This window comes from Setaria viridis, chromosome 3 (assembly GCF_005286985.2).
Source record: "Setaria viridis chromosome 3, Setaria_viridis_v4.0, whole genome shotgun sequence".
NCBI lineage: Eukaryota > Viridiplantae > Streptophyta > Magnoliopsida > Poales > Poaceae > Setaria > Setaria viridis.
The window spans coordinates 23,749,673-23,767,806 of record NC_048265.2 but is presented as its reverse complement, the minus strand read 5'-3'; the positions used below and the strand labels follow the sequence as shown (position 1 = coordinate 23,767,806).

Here is an 18,134-nt window from a genome sequence, read left to right as displayed (position 1 = left end):
TGCCGCTCCCCCCAAAATGTCACCGGTGGCGCTCTGGTTCTGGGCCTCGCTTCGGGTATGGGCCTTGTTAGCTTCTCTTGGCCCAGCGTCTGGAACCAGCACAAACCGCATTTAATCTCTCTGATCTGAAACTCAGGTGTGTGCTTCTACAGGTGGTCAGACTCTCACAGATGATAAACTTTTTTTTCCTGTGTGACTGTGTCGATGATCTGAATGTGTTATGCAAATGGTCACTAGATGGAAGATAATTGTTGGAAAAATGGATGGCTAGTGGTTACAAAACAGTGCCTGTGTTGTATGTGTGATTTAGTGATAACATTTTGGCGAGCCATCAGTTGCTCTGAATATGAGTTGTTTGATTTTTGAATTCCGACATAATCTCAGGTTGGCTGTCGTTGGTCTCATGTTTGTTAAAGGAGATGTACTCGAGAGAGAGCGAGAGACAAATGAGTGGATGGATAGTTGTAATGATCTTATGAAGTATGTACATATATATACATGGTGAAGGGGCATCACGAAAGGACATGTCTATTAGGATATGTAACTGCCTCGGATCCTTTGAAATTAGATTACATGGTAAATGTTTTCTAACACTTCCCCTTAATCAATTCCAACTTCATTTGATCATCCTTCAGTTATGTTGATAATTTCTCCAAAAATCATGTGGGAAAAATATGAGGAATATATAGATAGATATATATCAGGTGAACTCCTCAAAACTCATTGGCAAAAATAAGGAGATGACCATGATACATTATTGTTCCATTCAGACCACCATGAGAGAAGCTTAAAGTATAGTCCAGAGAATAATGATATATCTGTAGACATCATCTCTAAAAACCCCGGTGGGGGGAAATAATGATGAGACATATAGTTTAGGGTATATTTCTTCAAGATAATCTTATCAGAAAATCAAAGAAATATATAGATATATCAGGTAAACTCCTCAAAAACTCAATGAGAAAAATAAGGAGAAGAGCCGTGATATATTGTTTCTTCATTTGAACTCTTGTGAGTTAAACTCATAGCTTAGTTCAAAATAATAAAAATTATGTCATAAAGTATCATCCTTAAAAAAAACCGACGGGGGAAAATAGATGATACGATATAAGATCTTGTGTTGATGTAGCCTCATTAAAAACTTTTAATGAGAAACCTAGAAAGGGGAAAAACTCGTACAAAGAAAAGAGCACAACATGATGTAGAAACAAGTTATGGATCAAAGAGGAAACTCCCCCTGATACTGCAAATCACTAAGTCATTTCATATCAATCTCTTAAACACATTTGAAGATATGGAGTAAGGTAGAGACTATGTAAATAATCTGTAGGATTATCACAATACTTAGTTTGCAAAATGTTTATTTCCTAATGATAGGGATAAAACATTTCTTAGGGCTAAATGTATAGTAACATTGTGCGTCACATAACTTGCATCCATCTAAACAACACAAAGCGATATTACCTTCATAGATAATGTGGTTAGTGATTAGTAGAACCACAACCACCACATAACTTTAGTATGTGGTTTATCATTCTGCAAAGCCACATGTAGTGTTGCTATGGAATGACTGGTGTAAGTGACCACTAATATCTGTTGATAGACATGGTAGGTCCAATTTACAAGTACATGAAACATGTAAATGATCCGGAGCTCTGGGGATCTTATATAGACAGCCAAGATCAGTATCCAATCATAACTGGATCATGAGTATAATATGATCGCATGTGCCATTTGCTAGCAAATCATTGCAAAAACAATATCCGGCCGGATGCTCTTGCAAGATACATTAGCACTTCTCATGATCTCAGAGAATCAAACAACCATAAGAGATATTGATATGATTCTTTTATATTGAATTCCTTCAATATATATTGGATATAGATAACTTCATATCCAAGATTCTTGAGAGAAGAGATTTTGAATTGAAAATCTGCTGATTTGGTTCAATTCATATCCTCCATCTCAAACTCCGTCAATAAGTAATGTATGTTTAAATACACTAAACATACAATTCTTTGTGTATCCCTTCGAATGGAGGGATTCACTAGGTCAATTGTACCACATTCGACTAGAATGCTTTAAGCTATGAAGTGACTTTCTAAGCATTACATAATATATGTTGCAAGTTTGTGTTTGGGATTAGTTGATGTGGCTAGTCGATTGATGATGATGGCGGCTAATGGCAAAGAGAACCCTGGCTCGCCCTCACGCTAGAGGCTCTGAGTCTGCAGTTTCTCTTTGCTTGCCAATACAGATGTGTCGTGCTCCTTATATAGAGCCGACTGTAACAAACCTCCTAAACCAATCTCCTAACAGATCTCCTAAACAAATATCTAAACAACTCTGTCTCTAAGCACTTAACTAACCACCCGTAGGAGCCCTGAACGCCTTCTTCTTGCGCTGGAATTGCCGGCCAAAGAAGGTGTCCACAACACTTCTACCTGCATTGGAAAACAGCTCGTCCTCGAGCTAAAATTCTGGGTAGCGATCCTTGAACTGCTCCAGAGATTCTCAAGTAGCTTCTTCCGCCGTGCGCCCCACCCACTGAACTAGGAGTTCCTAAGAGTTGGGGCTTGGATGAACACGAACCACCTTCTCAGGTGTTGGAACTGCCCGACCATGTGCGATGTGTGGCAGCGCAACAATCTTCGACGGTGGATCGCCAAAATACTTCTTGAGGAAGACCACATGGAACACATCCTTGATACGAGCCTTGGGAGGAAGGCATAGACGATACGCTAGAGGCCCAATGCGTTCCACCACCTGGAACGGTCCGAAGTAGCACAACGATAGCTTGGAGGAGGCGGAATCCCTGATGGCGACGGCAGACCACTGATTCAGATGGAACCACGCCCACTCGCCCACCTCGAATTCAACATCACGATGCAGCCGCCTTCATGAGAGCTTGAGCTTGCAGAAGACGTTCTTGGATATCAGTGAGGAACGCATCACGCTCCTGCAACTGCCTGTCAAGGGCCATGACACGAGCGACACCTAGTTGATAAGAGAGTAGCGTCGGCGGCTCGTGGCCATAGACGACCTGGAATGGCATCGCTTGCAGTGTAGTCTAGAATGAAGAATTATAGCAATACTCAGCCCATGGAAGCCAATGAATCCAGTTCTTGGGTCGATCACCAGCCAAGCACATCAAATACAAGCCTAGAACACGGTTCACCACCTCTGATTGGTTGTCCTTCTGCGGTCGAAATGCCAAGCTTAAGTGTAGTGTCGGAGTAACACAAAGGTGACTACGATAACACAAAGGGGACACGAGGGTTTTAGACAGGTTCGGACCTCTGGAGAGTAATACCCTACGTCCTGTATGCTTGGTGGTTTGTATTGCTCAATTTATGATCTGGTGCCATCGGGGGGTGCCCTTGGCTGCCTTATATAGGCTGATGACTAAGAGTTACAAGTCGGTTTGAATCTAATCTACTTGGTAATTACATGGAAAGCAATCTGAGTCGGACTACAAAACGATATCTAGGCAGATTTGGACTGTCTTGTTGCCTTGACGTGTACTCCCAAGTATCTTTGTATCCTTGGCTCGCATGCCCTGGTCGAGTGGGCCCATTTGTCAGGTCCAGCCAGTATCCTGGTTGGTAGGGATCCATGGGGTACCCATGTCCCTCAAGCCCCCGAGCAATGTTTAGGCGAATAGGAACTTGTGGTCATCACAGCGAAGCTTGAAATGAAGTCAGTTGAAGCTGCGATGGCATCATTGTGTTGCGATGTTTGCACAACCCACGCGCAGAGCGAAGATGAGTGCCGAGTTGATAGATGCTGGCATCCAGTAGGTCGAAGCAAAGGTTACGGAGGGCGTCACAAGACGCACTCCATAGGAGTAGCCCTTCAGCATTGAAGCGATTAGGATAATCGATCCAATGGTGAAAGAAGAAGAAATTGTTCCTTGAAGCAGATCCCTGTGCCCAAGCACAAGGATTGGTGTAGCCACGAAGGCTTGCCGACCAAAAGTACATGTCCGAATCTTTGGGGATAAGATCTCATGAAATGATGGGTAAGCCAAAAAATGCTTGCTCACGGGAGTACTGAACCGTCTGTGTGACTTTAGGATTCCTAGCAGTACTTGTGGATTAGAACGGTCATCACGTGAACACTGTAGAGCCATACCAGCATATGAAAGTCTTGTCGTGCACCCTCACGAGTCCACTGTAGCACTTTGGATGTTAGCTAACTGCCCAGCTATAGGTAGACCAGCTTATAGCGTGAAGAGTCATGGCCCAAATAATAGCACTCGCAGTCTTGAAACTTGTAGTTTTTTATAGGAGTAGCACCCACTCAGAAGCCTGATGCAAGAAGAATTCTCGTGAGGAAAATCAAGGTGCTCCTTTCCTTCGCAGTCTCTGCAGTGAAGTCGGGAGGTAACCATACTAGAGTAATCCTCGTGAAGAGGTTGTATCGTGAACCCCGCACTCTTTGTTCAGAACACCGCTATGGAAGTGTGTCGCGACCTCGGTTGCGGTTTGACTCGAACCTTTGGCGATCTCGAAAAGCTCACGAATTGGTCGCAAGATTCCATGGATTTGGAGAAGGGCACAAGAAGGGGATTTTCGGGAAATCTCAAAATCCGAGGTGCTCATGCATGGGTTTGCTAGGGGATCATCCTAAATGTTCTTGCACATGTCCTAGCACCGATTTGCCCCAAGAAAAACACCCCAAAACGTTGCCAATCGCGAGATCCAAAAATTCACCCAAAAATGCCTCGTAAATAGGGGGAAAAAATAAATTTCAGATCTTGAGAAGGAGAAACAATTGAGCACAAAATTGATTCTTGGATTATTCCACCATATCCGGTTACAAGCCAATCCTAAGCACAAACAAAGCTAGGATGGCAAAAAGATCAAATCAAAGATCCCTCCACTCTCCCTCTCTTCCTCTACTAAAGGCTCTCACAAAACAAATGAGAAAACCCCCACCAAAACAACCAAAGGGATAGCTGCCCCAACCACTCATGTCTCATATATATAGGCACTTGGCTATTTCCCAAGTTGCCCTTACATGAAGCATACAACTCCAAACCCCCTAGGGGCAAAATCGTCCAACTTTTTCTTCATTCATCAGACGGACCCGGTGCCTTCACGACTTAGCTTCGCCTCGACGCAAGTTTCGCGATGGTGCCACACATCCTCTGACTCAACACCATCCAGTCGCACCGGACTCGTCCCCCAGTTTTAAGGCCAAACCAATCAAACCCTCTTGCACACCCCGCAAGCTTGACCCATCCCCGGTTTTGAGGTCAAACTGGTCAAACCCTCTTGCACGCCCCGCAAGACGTGACTCACCCATGTCGATGCGTGTCCGACCTCCACCAAGCCTTTGACACCTCCAAGTCTTTCACTCCCGGTTCCCGGGTCACCTACTTGACTTGCCTCCGTCCTGCCTGACTCGACCGACGCTGTCTCCATCACCGTCCGTGTACTCTTGCTCTTCCGTGCACCATGTGGATCGCCCATGACTCCGCCCGGACTCCTCAGGTCCCTCGGTCCAAGCCTACTCATGTCCACCCTTCACAGCCCTAGTACATCGGCATGAACCTTTCGCTTGACCTTCACCTCATTTCGTCGACCGCCATGTCGCATCCATCACCTGCACATCATAAGCCAAGAGACACAACACACAAGATATGTTTTATACAAACACCGCAACACAACTTACACATCTGGTTAGCCGTTAGCATGATCAAGTGCATATGAAATATGGACTCAACCGGTAAAGTCTCAAATCATCTAGTCAATCACTCATCACAAATAGACCAAGGCACTTCTCAACTTGGTCTCTCAAGCATGGGCCGGGTGATGACGTCAATGGAAGCCACAATAGCCAAGGGTGTTCGATGATGCCGTGTTTGCACTGCCTCAAATGCTTTGTCAAGATTCATGATCGGGACCTGCTCTGCCAGTTGACGGTGTTGTTCTGCTCTCAATGCATTTCTTGCTCGCCGCCAGGACCTTTGGCCTTCAGTTTCTTCCCCAGCGACGTTGGTGGAAAGTTCATCTTGTGAGACATCATCTGGGTGACGCTCTTGTCGAGGGTTCCTCTCTGGTTGTCAGCTGCTGCGATAAGGGAGAAAAGCTCCATATCTAGGGAATAGCTGCCAGAGCTTGAGGTGATGACTTCTGTGGAGCCATCGTCTTCACGGACAGGCGACACGGGTGTTCCTTCTTGGTATGGGAGTATATCAAGGTGAGCGATGAGGCGTGATTCATTGTCTTAGGCGAGGAAAGATGGCTTCATGCTTGGCCAATAGACGAATCTGCCTTGCGGTATTGAAGTGATTACCAGGCCCTGTTGCGGTCCTGTTAAAAGAGTTTCCTTGACGGAATCTGAGTAGAAATCGAAGTTGTGGTCCTTAAGCACTTCCAATTCGGATTGTAATTTGGACAAAGCTGCTTGATGGACTGATGCCGCGTTTTGAAGTCCGAACAAGAATAGGCTCAGAGTTTGATTTGGTTCACATGATGGAAGGATTGCTTGCTCGTGGGAATCAGTCCGAGTAGATGTAGAGTCCAGGTTGTACTTGAACTCGCTCTTAGTTAGATCAAAAAATTTGTTGAATTTCTCGACGAGTTCCTCCGTAGTTTGACGACAAAGGTTGATTACTTCAGGCTTCTTCTCCAGGGCCTTCGTGATGTAGTGGTGAAAGTTTCCAGCGTTGTCTACGATGCAAACCCAGGAGCCAAAGATGAACGTCGCACCGGCTTCGAACGCGATCGCAGGCTTGATCATGACTTGAGCCATCGAATCCACAAAGGGAATTTTGGCAACTTCCTCTACCTGGCGCGCTAGCTGTCGGTGTTTAAACCCGGCAACTTACCACGGGAGTACCCGAGGTAGAGTTTTGGTTGGTGGGTGTTGCCGAAATCAGAGACTCGATGGTGTACGTAGGCACACGATTTAGACAGGTTCGGGCCGCTATATCGTGTAATACCTTACATCCGGTGTGTTATTTGATTGTATTGGATTGAACTTGTTTTGAGGGGGTCTCTACCCGCCCTTATATACTGGAGGAGCAGGGTTACATGACGGTTGCTTTACAAGAGTACTAGTCGGATTTGACTGCAGAGTTCTATTCTAACTAGGAAGAGTAGTTTCCTTGTCCTCGACTAGTCCCTTGGACTCCATGAAGACTACATCATCCTGCACCGTAGCCTTCATGTCTGATACATCTTGATGTACATCCCATATGTGGATCTGTACAAACCTTCTGGTGGGCCCATGAATGTATGCCCGACAGACGGGTGCGCGCTCCCCTCCACACAGTCGTTTGGCTTACCTGGCATTGAAGATGATTGGAGGGAGGAGATAGATGAAGAAGAGGTCCTCGCTGAAGACGAGGATGGGCGAGCTCTTCCCCTTGGTCGTCAGCAGGATCACCACACCGGTGCACAACCCCTATCACAGCTAAAGGAATCATCGACGAGCATTATCAGCACTGGCGTCGGGCTCCGGCCGGCGGCATTTGCTGGGATAGCAACAAAACATGCAGTAGAGCAGTGCAGAGCAGGGCCATGAACAGGTTGATGGACATCGCCGACGTGTGGTCGGAGGTCGAGCCCACCACACCCAGGCGCACCAACTACGCCACCACGCCGAGCCCCATGCCGCTCGGTGATACAGCGGCAACGACTGACGGGAGAAGGATTAATCCCCCCACCATGCTGCAAAGAAGATGCGAAGTTTAGCCCCCGCCGAGCTCGGCCTTTAGCTCCACGAAAATGGCTAATTTTTGCTGGGAAAAACTCCCACAGCGACACTGGCCGCGCGCAAGCTGCTCAAGACAGTGGGAACTCGTCGGTAGGGGAAAAATTGAAGCTTTTATTTCCCCTCGTGTGCTGCCGTTCTGGCGGCAAGGGATCCCGAGGAAACCGTGGAAAATCCAACGAAGGGAAGAAGATTCAGAGGCGGGCGAGCACCCGTCCACGCCTCTGGTGCCGGTGACGATGGGCGCGCACCATAGGCCCAGCGTCAGCAGCGACTCCCAGCACCAGTCCAAGTCGGAGCCCCGGCCGGTCGGGAAGAGGCTGCCGGAGGCGAGCGAGCGGCACGGCGTGGCGCGGCAGACTCGGCGCCTGCGTGCGAGGCACGCCGCGGTAGCCAGGAGCGCGAGGAGGAGGAGGAGAGGAGAAAGAAGGGGGAGGAGAGGAGGAAGAAGGGTGGTGGGGTCATAGGGGCAAAATTATCTTTTCGCAGGGCATTTAACATTTCCCGAACTTCGTCAGAGTGTCAATTTGGAAACAAAAGTTGAAGCAGTGTCAAATAAGGAAGGAAAAAAATTTGAGGACTGAAGTATGAATGAGTTATCTGTCTGGTGTCATTTATCTAGACAGAATCATTTCCACAAGAGATTCAATTCACTAGAGCACGAGCTAAAGAAATGGCTTGTGGGCTCTACCAAAGCCATTCGGAGTCGGAGCCGACCCACTTGCGCCATCGGAATAATCAGATCCTTCGCCGCAGCCGCCTAATGCGCGCTCTTGCGCATCCTCGCCTGGGGCCATCCGCAGCCGTCCGATCAACATCGGACGGTCCCCGACGCTCCACCCTTCTCCCACCTGCTCTCCCCTTCCCCGCTGCCCGCCTCCGTTTCCGCCGCCCGCCGGAGTCCTCGTCGCCGACCACTCGCCGGAGCCGGGCCATGCCTCCTCCCACTGAGGCGGCCGCAGCCGGTGGCGCCGCCGGCGGCTCCTTCCCCGAGCTCACTTGCCCCGCTGACTTCGCCGCCGTCGCCGCCCCCGGCGGCCGAATCTCCGTCGTAGGCTTCGGCTCCCTCCTCTCCGGTGAGCGAAGCTCCGCCCGCAGCCGCTGGTAGTAAACCACAAGAGCCCTGAACCTGGTGTGCCTGACGCTTTCTAGGCTCCTGATTGGTGGCAGAGCGGAGCGCGAGGAGCACGTTCCCGGAACTGGAGGGCTTCCGCGTGGCGGCACTGCGGGGGTTCCGGCGGGTCTTCGCCCACTCCGCACCCATCTTCTTCGAGCGCGGCATCGCCGTCGAGGCCACCAAGGTGCCCCCGGGCTTTCTCTGCTCGAATTGTCAGCATAGCGGTTGCAGTTTGTAACTCTGACTCATAGAAGAAATTTCGATTAGACCATATGGATGTCTTGGATACTTGGATGAGCTCACTAATCCTGCATTTCTGCATGAAGTGTGGCCCTTGCAAAATTTGTACGGCTATGTCCCACAGTCTCTTCTTGTCCTGCACCACAAATGCTACTTCCTGTTTAGGATTTTGGGCAATCCCTAATTCCCTATGTAGCAGAGTAATGCGTCGAACTATACACACTTCGACTTTTGTGAATTCAACCTGTAGTTTTAGTTTCTGCCCTACAGTTAGTTGCTCTGAACCCTCTCTCTCAACTTTGCCTATATGGAGTAATAAAAAATTGCAATACTGGTGTCTGGTGCAATAACATTTGACAATAAAAGGCTAGGATTTCGAACAAGATTTAAGCATTACGTCTGTTTTGACTCATGTATGTTCTTATTAATTTGTAACATGAGCATGAACATCTATGATCCTGGTCCTGGAGGAAAACAAACTAGACGTTTTGTTGAGATCCAATGGTTTGACATTGGATTATGTTTGTTATTGTAGAGTCCAGTATGTACTCCGAGAAAGTTACATTTCTGATCTGTTTTCGTTTCCATAATGTTCTCCTTTTTCACTATAGTATTGTGTGATTTGTAGGAATTCTCAAGCTTAAGCGTGGAGCCATGTGGGGGGGAACTGATAGTAGTCACTGTTTTCGAAATCAATGAGGAGGAGGTACTGTAGTTTTCTCTAAAATTTCATATTTGTTCAAGGGAAAACTAATGGACCGTTCCTGAGCTCCTTTTTAGTGAGAGCTGAAAATTCATAACATTTGCAGGTGCCAGCATTTATCGAGAGGGAACATGAGTTTAGATTTCTTGTGGTGGGTGACCAGCTAATTCATTTCATGATTGCCAGTCGTGCCTATTTTGATAAATGTTGTAGCATCCTCTTTAGATGTTCAATTGCTGAGTCTGAAGATGCTTGGAGTATAGATTATTCAGTCCAACCCATAATTTGGACTACTTCTTGACAAGTGTTTGTTGCTGCTTCTGTTTGTGTTTCCATGTGTTGTCAGGTCGTTCCTGAAGGATTGGATGGAGTGCCTTTTACAAATCGGGCAGTAAGTACTCCCACTCTGCATCTGAAATTATAGCTGCAGTTTTCTTTTTGATCTTTGCTTCTGCCTCCTGCAATCAAAGTTATTCTTTGTCTTGGTGGAATTTGTCGGTTAGGTTGTCTGTGCACGCTACAGCGATGAAGAATATTTCCAGGAGAGATGCCAAGGTTGAATTTATGTCTTCATTTTTCCCAACTATTTTTAACTGGTTCTGTAACGTCCATGTCTGTGTGCTATGAGTACACTTCAACTGTTGATCATATTTGGTAGGAATAGTTATTTATGCTTTGAAGGAATCAAGGAAATGATAATCTGTTCTTGAGTTTATCTAGATCCCTTTTGTATACAAACACATTTTAGCAGTGACCTCAACTACAATCCCGGACACCTTGTCTTTTTGGGTGTGAATGATCTGTAAGTTAGAAACTGGATGGCAATACCACTAGATTGCAGTTAAGGTAGACATTTTTGATAATTTGAATCCCACTCAAATAAAGTTTATGGTGATTAACAAAGCTTTATGCTGAACTTTTTTCCTCATTTTTTTATGGCAAATCAAAACATATTTCTATATAGATATAAGTTACTTTTAGGGAATTACTTGAGACCATACCAAATTGTATTTAATTCCGAAGTCAATTACATATTGAAACTTTGACTGTTCCTCCTACAGGAAGCAAGGAAATATATAACCAGCGCTATGGACGTTACAACATTGATAAAATATGGAGAGATGATATTTTACCATGTCGTTTATACCTTAGACATTGGTGAGTATTTGCTATTCAAAGATATAATGTTAAACAATATATTCAGTGGTTTCTTTCATCTCTTGGATAAATTTTTAACTGGCATAAAAAAGGGCTCAAGTCAACATCTGATAAAATTGGAATAAGATTACTGGATTTACCCATGCACATATCAGTAAGTTGGGTACATATTTTGTTTCAAAAAGTTAGGGTATGTATATTATCTGCTCTCCCTTTCATAGCACATTGTTGATATTATGACATCTCAAAGCAAGAGACATTTCTCAAGGAAAAATGACATCATTGCTTGATGACATCTGAAAGCAAACACATTTCTGAAGCAAAGGGAAATCATTGCTTTGAACATTTCAGTTATCCAATAGCAACACATTTTTATTCCACCACATAATAACTATTCGATACTGTGCGAGGTGTGTAGAAGCATGATGCTATTGATATTTTTATCTATATTCTTACATGATTTTAATTGCGTTTCAGTGTTCTCGCTGCGAAAAATCTGGGAGAACCAGCATACAGCAACTTCTTAGACCACACTTATCTTGGCGACCGGAAAACCACAATAAGAGAATATTTGGCCAGTACTGGAGCTGGCATCATGGAAGAGGAACCTCCTGAATCGCTCAAAAGCCGCTACGGTGGCTGATTAGACGACGACTCTCGTAGCTACCACTGATATAACTTTCATGCTCTTCAAGCGTATCAAATCAAACAGCTGGTGAGCTGGTGTGTCCCATGACTTGCCAAATAATGCACGGTGCTTAATTGCAGGAGATCTAAGATTACGATTTGCTGGGCGGATGGCGCCAAACATGTGATTTGTGACCAAATCGTGATTGATGTGCATCTATAATCGCGACTATTTGCCTTCATAACAGGAATTCAGAGCCATACACTGAAAATGAGGACAAAATGCATCTTTTTCCCCACTTTTCTGGTGGCTGATGTTCGTTCTCGTACATCTTGACAATCCGGTGTGAAAGCCGGAGATTTTTTTTTTTGGTTCGGTCATCCACCAGCTGCAAGTCTGAACCGTGCAGTGTCGCGATCATGCGACGAGCTGCACGTTCTGAATCGTTGACGGCGACAACTGCACTCCCTACCACGAACGCGACGGGCACGATGCTCGTAGTCTTGAGATGTGCATTTTGTTGACGTCGATTGATCAGGCACGTCTACGTGTCGCGCACGCCTGCTACGACGGTGGCGAGTGGAAGAAGAGGCAGATCGCCGAGCAGTCGTCGACGGCGATGCCCCGCCGCTTGCGCCTCCACGCGCGGACGGCGCACTCAACCAGCCGCTTCGCCGCCTTCCCCCTCTCCGGCGTCCCCGCCACGATCTGCACGGCCTCCTCGTTCGAGAGCACGTCCCACACCTGCCGGAAAAAGTTCATGTTCGTCATCGTCAGCCATCAGGCACTCACCACCGTGTGCTGAAATGGAAAGGCATAGAATTCAAGACGTCTCTTGTTCGTACCCCGTCGGTGGCGAGGATGGCGAACTGGTCCCTGCTGCTGATCCTCCTCTGCGTCACCTCCGGCGCCGAGATGACGCCGTAGTCCTTGACGGAGTAGTCGCCGAAGGCGCGCGACATGGCGAGCCCCGGCGAGTCCTGGGTGGGCTTCCAGACACGGTACACGCCAGGCTCGTCGGCGAGGCAGTACACCTGGCCGTTGCACCGCCGGATACGCTCCTTCTCCTCTGCACAAATCACGTTCCAGAACACAGCGTCAGCAACGGCCGCCGTCGCAGTTCACATCTCACAAGAATGGCCAGGAAGATAGCAGCGACTTACGAGGCAGGTTGGGCTTGAAGTCGACGGTGAGCTGGACGGCGGCGACGGTGCCGTCGTCGGACGTGGTTGCCAGGACAGCCCGGGAGTCGCCGACGTTGGCGATGACCATGAGGTCCCCCTGCTTGACGACGGACAGCGCGGTGCAGCCGCTGTAGACAGCGTCGAGGCGGCGGCTGCGGCGGAGCTCGTCGTCGACAGCGGCGCAGGCGGCCACGTAGGACTGCTTCCAGAGGTCGAACCGGCAGTCGCTGAGCCTCTTCTCGCCGTCGATGAGCGACGCCAGCGTGAGGGCCTCCTGCCAGTGGCACAGCAGCGACGGCGGCAGCGAGTCGCGCACGGCCTTGGCCACGTAGTGGCCCCACGGGCCGTGCCCGTCGAAGATACCGCAGAAGATGGTGTCCTCCTGGCACCCGAATCCCTGAACAGATGATGGCATTTGAGAACAAGTTCTGTTCAGAACACAAGAATTTTGTAGAAAGTTTTACTTTCTCATAAGAAAGGTGCTAGCTGTGTGAAATTCTTCTATTTTTCTCCAATTTCAAATTTTTATAACTGTGCAAGTTGATCTGAGTGGTAAAAATTGAAGCACCGCCCAAGATGTTGCGGGTTCCTCTTTGCATATGGTGTTTGCCAGCTGATGGTGTGAATGTGATCTGATTCTTTACGGGGAATGTCCTGTCCGGGTTTGTCATTATATGTTGTGGTTCAGCTTTTAAAGGGGATTGTTAATCTTATGCTGTACAATCATTACATGATAATTGACAATTTAAGATTCCAGTGTGACATCACACACAACCGACTGAACCAAACCAACCATTTGATGAGCTACCGAGCAGTAGGTCATGGTTGTCCTCACTCTATTGGATGGCTTGGGTTGCAGAATTAAAAAAAGGCAAATTAGTTAGGCAGCACAGAAATACCATCTTGAAAAGAAAAGGAAATATAGTGGTATTAATTCAGGGCACTAGCATGCCAACAAGGATGTAGTCCACGAAGAACTCTCAAGAATACATGTGTGGTACTCTACTACGTGATGTGGCCAACTTTCCATCTTAGGCAGTACGTTTAACAACCCAAAGCTGCAGCTTTTGGGTTCAGATACCAAGAGCTGAGAAGGGCTATCTTCAGAAACAAACACCTTGCTCCTTGAGCTAATCGGGACACGTATGGCACATCTCTCTTGTCAGAGAACAGAGATAAGGAAAGCCCTAGAAAGCCAAAAGGAAACACCAGACTCGTGCTCCAATACCTATGCCTCCAGCCTCCCTGAATATTTTGACCTTATCACTGGACTAAGCTCAGGACAATACATACCACACAATTCATTTAGGTGCTCAGTGAAATTAAGAAACAAATATTACTTTGGGTTCATTTTTAGCTATTTTTTAGGAGCACAAAATGAACTGAAACACCTCTCTGAGGCTAGAAAAAAAATGAATAAATAAATTATTAATTTGGTGAGAGGTGAGCAACGGAAAGACAAGTCAAGGTTCAAGGTTCAGTACACAAGCACAGCGAAAAGCTCTTGCTTTCTTCCATAGAACACATAAATGAGCCCCTACGAGAATTTTCCAGATTTTGTGCAAAAACAATTTTCCAGAATCAACAGTTTCCATTCAATTCCTAGGAAATTTGTGCTCCTTCCACCAACTAGGCGTTTTGTGATATCACGTGCAATCACAACTTCATGTCGCCAATGATTTTGACAAAAAAAAACAGAGAGAGCGCGAAATTTAGGAAGCATCAGGAGCAGAGCACCAAAGAGCAGAGCCGCAAGAGAAAAAAGGGAGAGCGAGAGATAGAGGTTGCTGACCTCCCAGACGATGGAGCAGTCCTGGTTGGTGCCCTTCTCGCCGCGTCGCGAGCAGACGGCGGCGAACGTCTCCGAGCCCTCGCCCCACACCGTGCCGGACGACCTCAGCACCGCCGGCGCGGCGGCCTTGCCTTCGCCGCCGCCGCCGTCCCCTCTCCTCTCCCTCCCCACCGACAGCGACCGGGCCAGGCCCTGCAGCAGCGATGAGATCTGCCGCATTCTCTCCTCTGGTGCAAAGAGCTTCTGCTACCAGCTCTTTATCTTGTTCTGACGGCGATTGATTGGTCGAGGCCCGAGTTGTTCAGGTGCTACCAAGAACAGATGAAGATGATGATTGGTCCCTTAAGCGGATGGTACGGCGGTGCTCATGGAAAACAACAGAGCACCAACTGGCCGCATGGCCATGGCCGTTGTCTCCGGATTTTTATGCCGTCGTCGTTTCTCCTGGATCTTTCTCGTCCCTTTGGGATCAAGAAAGGAGTTTCGATTGGATTGAAGTGGATGGGCAAGGCCGGATCAAGCGGAAGCGAAAAGGACACGCTGCTTGAGCTCTCACGCGGCAAGAACCAAGCCCAGGACGATCGAACAGAGCAAGAAAGCAAGTTCTTGATCAGCAACGGGAGGGATAAAGAAAGCAGGGGGATTGGACGGGAACCAAGGGAAGGAAGGAAGGAGAGGGTCGTGTGAATTGTGGTGTGGAGTGGGGTGAAAGCTTGGACGGAGCTTTTAAAGGGGTGTGGAGGAGGCGAGAGGAGGAAGAAGAGGTGGGAAGGAGAGCCGTGGGCGCAGGGGAAGCCGGGCGAGCCAGCGAGCCGTGCGTCGGGCCGTCGCTTGCACAGCAACATTCCTTGGCTTGGGGCACGGACGCGGGTTCGCGTGGCTGCTCCTGCTCTGCTCTGCACTTATGACGGATAAGCCCATCCATTCCTCTCCTTTTCGGTGATGTGTTAGGGGGTAGAATGTGCCTTTTGTTTTGCTGTAGGGCCCGTGGGCGAGGCCGATTAATTCGTCTCCAACTCATGTTTGGACTTTGGAGGGGGAAGAGACTTGTGTGAGAATTACTCGGCTCCATGTGGGTTGTGAACGAAGGTATATTGTGCAGTAGTGTTTTATTGCATCTCTGAATTTCGGCAAACGTGGTAGCACAACAAAATCCGGAAGACCGCCTGGTATATAATCTCTTGAAGCATTGGAATTGTAGAACACCCTAGAACACGAAAAATTCTTTCCGTTTCTAAGGAACCATGCCAAAAGAAGACGACGGAATATGTAACTTACCTTTCTATAGGTTTTGTTCTTTGGATGACTCTTGTGGTCTTACTTTAAGATTAAATTTCTACTTTTTCCCTCTTGCTTCATCCACATTCTCTTTTGATCTATTTCACCATCTAAAAATGATGGATTTTTTTATTCCTTCCCCCACTTTTTCTGTTAGTGCTTTCTTTCTTTTCCTAGTGCCCTCTGTCCAGCATACATAGTTTTGCCATATATTAGACCATTAAAAATAGTAAAATATATGATAAATGAGGGTTAAACATGAAAACCAACCGAGCCACCTGAAAAAACATTGGGTGGAATAATTTAGTGACAACTGAAAAAAATAGATTTCAAAAATTGAGAAACATTTCAACACTTTCCTTAGCTCTTATGTAGTACACTAAAATGTTGAAACTACAAACTTTATTGTAGTTTTTTTAAGTCACTAGACATTTTCATCCATTCCTTTAGATATCATTATTTATTTTGCTTATGCTCAATCTTCTTGGATTGTGAGTGTAAAGGAACAATGTGTGTGTCCTTCTGAAGAAAAGTGCAGAAAAGAATAAAGGTGTGGCTTATCGATGAGATAAGTGATAATACGGTTTGTAGCATTAAAGAACATATATAATTCTTCTTTTAATAAAGACACGCACATAAGGCTAAGGGGGTGTTTGGATACGATGTGTTAAACTTTAACAGTGTCACATCGGATGTTCGGATGCTAATTAGGAGAACTAAATATGAGCTAATTATAAAACTAATTGCAGAACCCTGTGCTAATTCGCGAGACGAATCTATTAAGCCTAATTAATCCATCATTAGCAATTGGTTACTGTAGCACCACGTTGTCAAATCATGGACTAATTAGGCTTAATAGATTCGTCTCGTGAATTACACTCCATCTGTGCAATTAGTTTTATAATTAGCCTATGTTTAATACTCCTAATTAGCATCCAAATATCCGATGTGACAGGTGTTAAACTTTAACACATGGTTGCCAAACAGACCCTAAGTAACATCATCGTCCATGTGGAGAAATACCTAAAACTGGATACTCGAGAGTGGAAACTGACTTGGCTTGGAGCAATTTACTCTAGCCAAAAAAGAAAAGAAAAGAAATGTTCCGTGTAATTTTTCAATAATCTTTTTTCTCAGTTGCTAAATAGTTCACGTAGGTCTCAGATTTCTTTATCAGAAATTTTAGATTGCTTGAAAAAATGACATGCGAAATCGAACAGTGGAAATAAAGGAAGTACCGTGAAGTACCTTGTGAAGTACCACAGAGTGAAGTACCAAAGAGAAGTATCAATTTGGTGGGATCAAGTAAAAAAATAGTGAAAAATTACTATGATGTCCTTTTAATTATGTGTAAATCTACTTCATTCTTTTTTAAGAAGGATAAGAAAAGAAAGTACGCAGTACCACTGGTACATCGTAAAAAAGCTTTTTGTTACGTTTGCCTGTTGCAGTTTTTCTAATGCAGATGAAATCACACCGCGCTGAATCCCATGTTGCAAGACACATGAAAAACTCGAAGCCCACGATGATCGTTGGCATCCGAGCAATACTAAAACCTATCCAGGAAACCGTTGATATGATTGTTTAATGCTTATATCGACCTGTTCCAACTTATCGGAAAGAAGATGATAACATTATCTAAAAGCAGCAAGAATATTCAACGGTATCACCTGACGAGAAGCTCGCCACCACAAGATCGCACAGCGCGGCCACACGAAGCTCTGCAACCTTTAACCAGTTTTGACGTGGCTCTGTTACCCTAATTATAACCCTTTTTTCTTAATTTAAAAACAGGCAATGAAGGACAGAAGCGTCATTTCCCGGGCTCCCGCGCCCCACGTGTGGACTGAACGACTGCACGCGCCGGCAGCGCGCTGACATGGCCATACCGCCGCCCCGCTGGCGTTGCCGGGACGTGTGGCTCCGCGCTTCGTGGCGTGGCGTCCTTCGCCTGACGACCAGCGTGCCGGCCCCGGCCCGGCGGCCCCCACGAGCTCCGATCCACGTGGCCGGAGGAGGGACGCGACGGGCCCAGATATTTTGGTCACCGCGTGCAGGGAAGAGGAGACGACGAGATTCTCTGTGGCGACCGGACCAGCGGTGGTGCTTAATTAGGCGGCCACTGCACCTGAGAGCTCTGACTTCCCGGCGACGTTGCGATCGCCGGCCTCCGGCAACCGCGCCCGCTTTGATTTGATTCCCTCGGCTGATTTGACGCCGGGCGACGACTTCCCTTCCATTCCGCCGCGTGTTGCGTGCCGATTTGGAGAGGAGATGTTGGAGCCAGATTTCGCCCGCGATCCGGCGAC

At 46.9% G+C, this 18,134-nt stretch overlaps 2 protein-coding genes across 2 annotated transcripts; one reads left to right on the top strand and one right to left on the bottom strand.

Annotated features, from left to right (window-relative positions):
- The first annotated feature begins 8,427 nt into the window (after positions 1–8,427).
- LOC117848959 (uncharacterized) lies at positions 8,428–11,753 on the top strand. The gene is made up of 8 exons (XM_034730557.2): positions 8,428–8,801; positions 8,896–9,026; positions 9,711–9,788; positions 9,892–9,936; positions 10,132–10,176; positions 10,289–10,340; positions 10,847–10,943; positions 11,421–11,753. Exons 1-8 carry the CDS (start codon positions 8,489–8,491, stop codon positions 11,584–11,586), a joined length of 927 nt encoding a protein of 308 aa, XP_034586448.1. The 5' UTR covers positions 8,428–8,488; the 3' UTR covers positions 11,587–11,753.
- An 89-nt stretch (positions 11,754–11,842) lies between these two features.
- On the bottom strand, positions 11,843–15,413 carry LOC117848958 (probable protein phosphatase 2C 48). The gene is made up of 4 exons (XM_034730555.2): positions 14,548–15,413; positions 12,735–13,152; positions 12,417–12,640; positions 11,843–12,315 (listed from the first exon to the last, which is right to left on the bottom strand). The coding sequence occupies exons 1-4, from the start codon at positions 14,764–14,766 to the stop codon at positions 12,136–12,138; spliced, it is 1,041 nt and encodes a 346-aa protein (XP_034586446.1). The 5' UTR covers positions 14,767–15,413; the 3' UTR covers positions 11,843–12,135.
- Positions 15,414–18,134: the final 2,721 nt, after the last annotated feature.

Coding starts and splice junctions, on each gene's coding strand:
- LOC117848959 (XM_034730557.2), top strand. CDS start 8,489: ATGCGCGCTCTTGCGCATCCTCGCCTGGGGCCATCCGCAGCCGTCCGA. Junction 9,027..9,710: donor TCGCCGTCGAGGCCACCAAG/GTGCCCCCGGGC, acceptor TGTGATTTGTAG/GAATTCTCAAGCTTAAGCGT. Junction 10,944..11,420: donor CGTTTATACCTTAGACATTG/GTGAGTATTTGC, acceptor ATTGCGTTTCAG/TGTTCTCGCTGCGAAAAATC.
- LOC117848958 (XM_034730555.2), bottom strand. CDS start 14,766: ATGCGGCAGATCTCATCGCTGCTGCAGGGCCTGGCCCGGTCGCTGTCG. Junction 13,153..14,547: donor ACTGCTCCATCGTCTGGGAG/GTCAGCAACCTC, acceptor TCATCTGTTCAG/GGATTCGGGTGCCAGGAGGA. Junction 12,641..12,734: donor CTTCAAGCCCAACCTGCCTC/GTAAGTCGCTGC, acceptor TGATTTGTGCAG/AGGAGAAGGAGCGTATCCGG.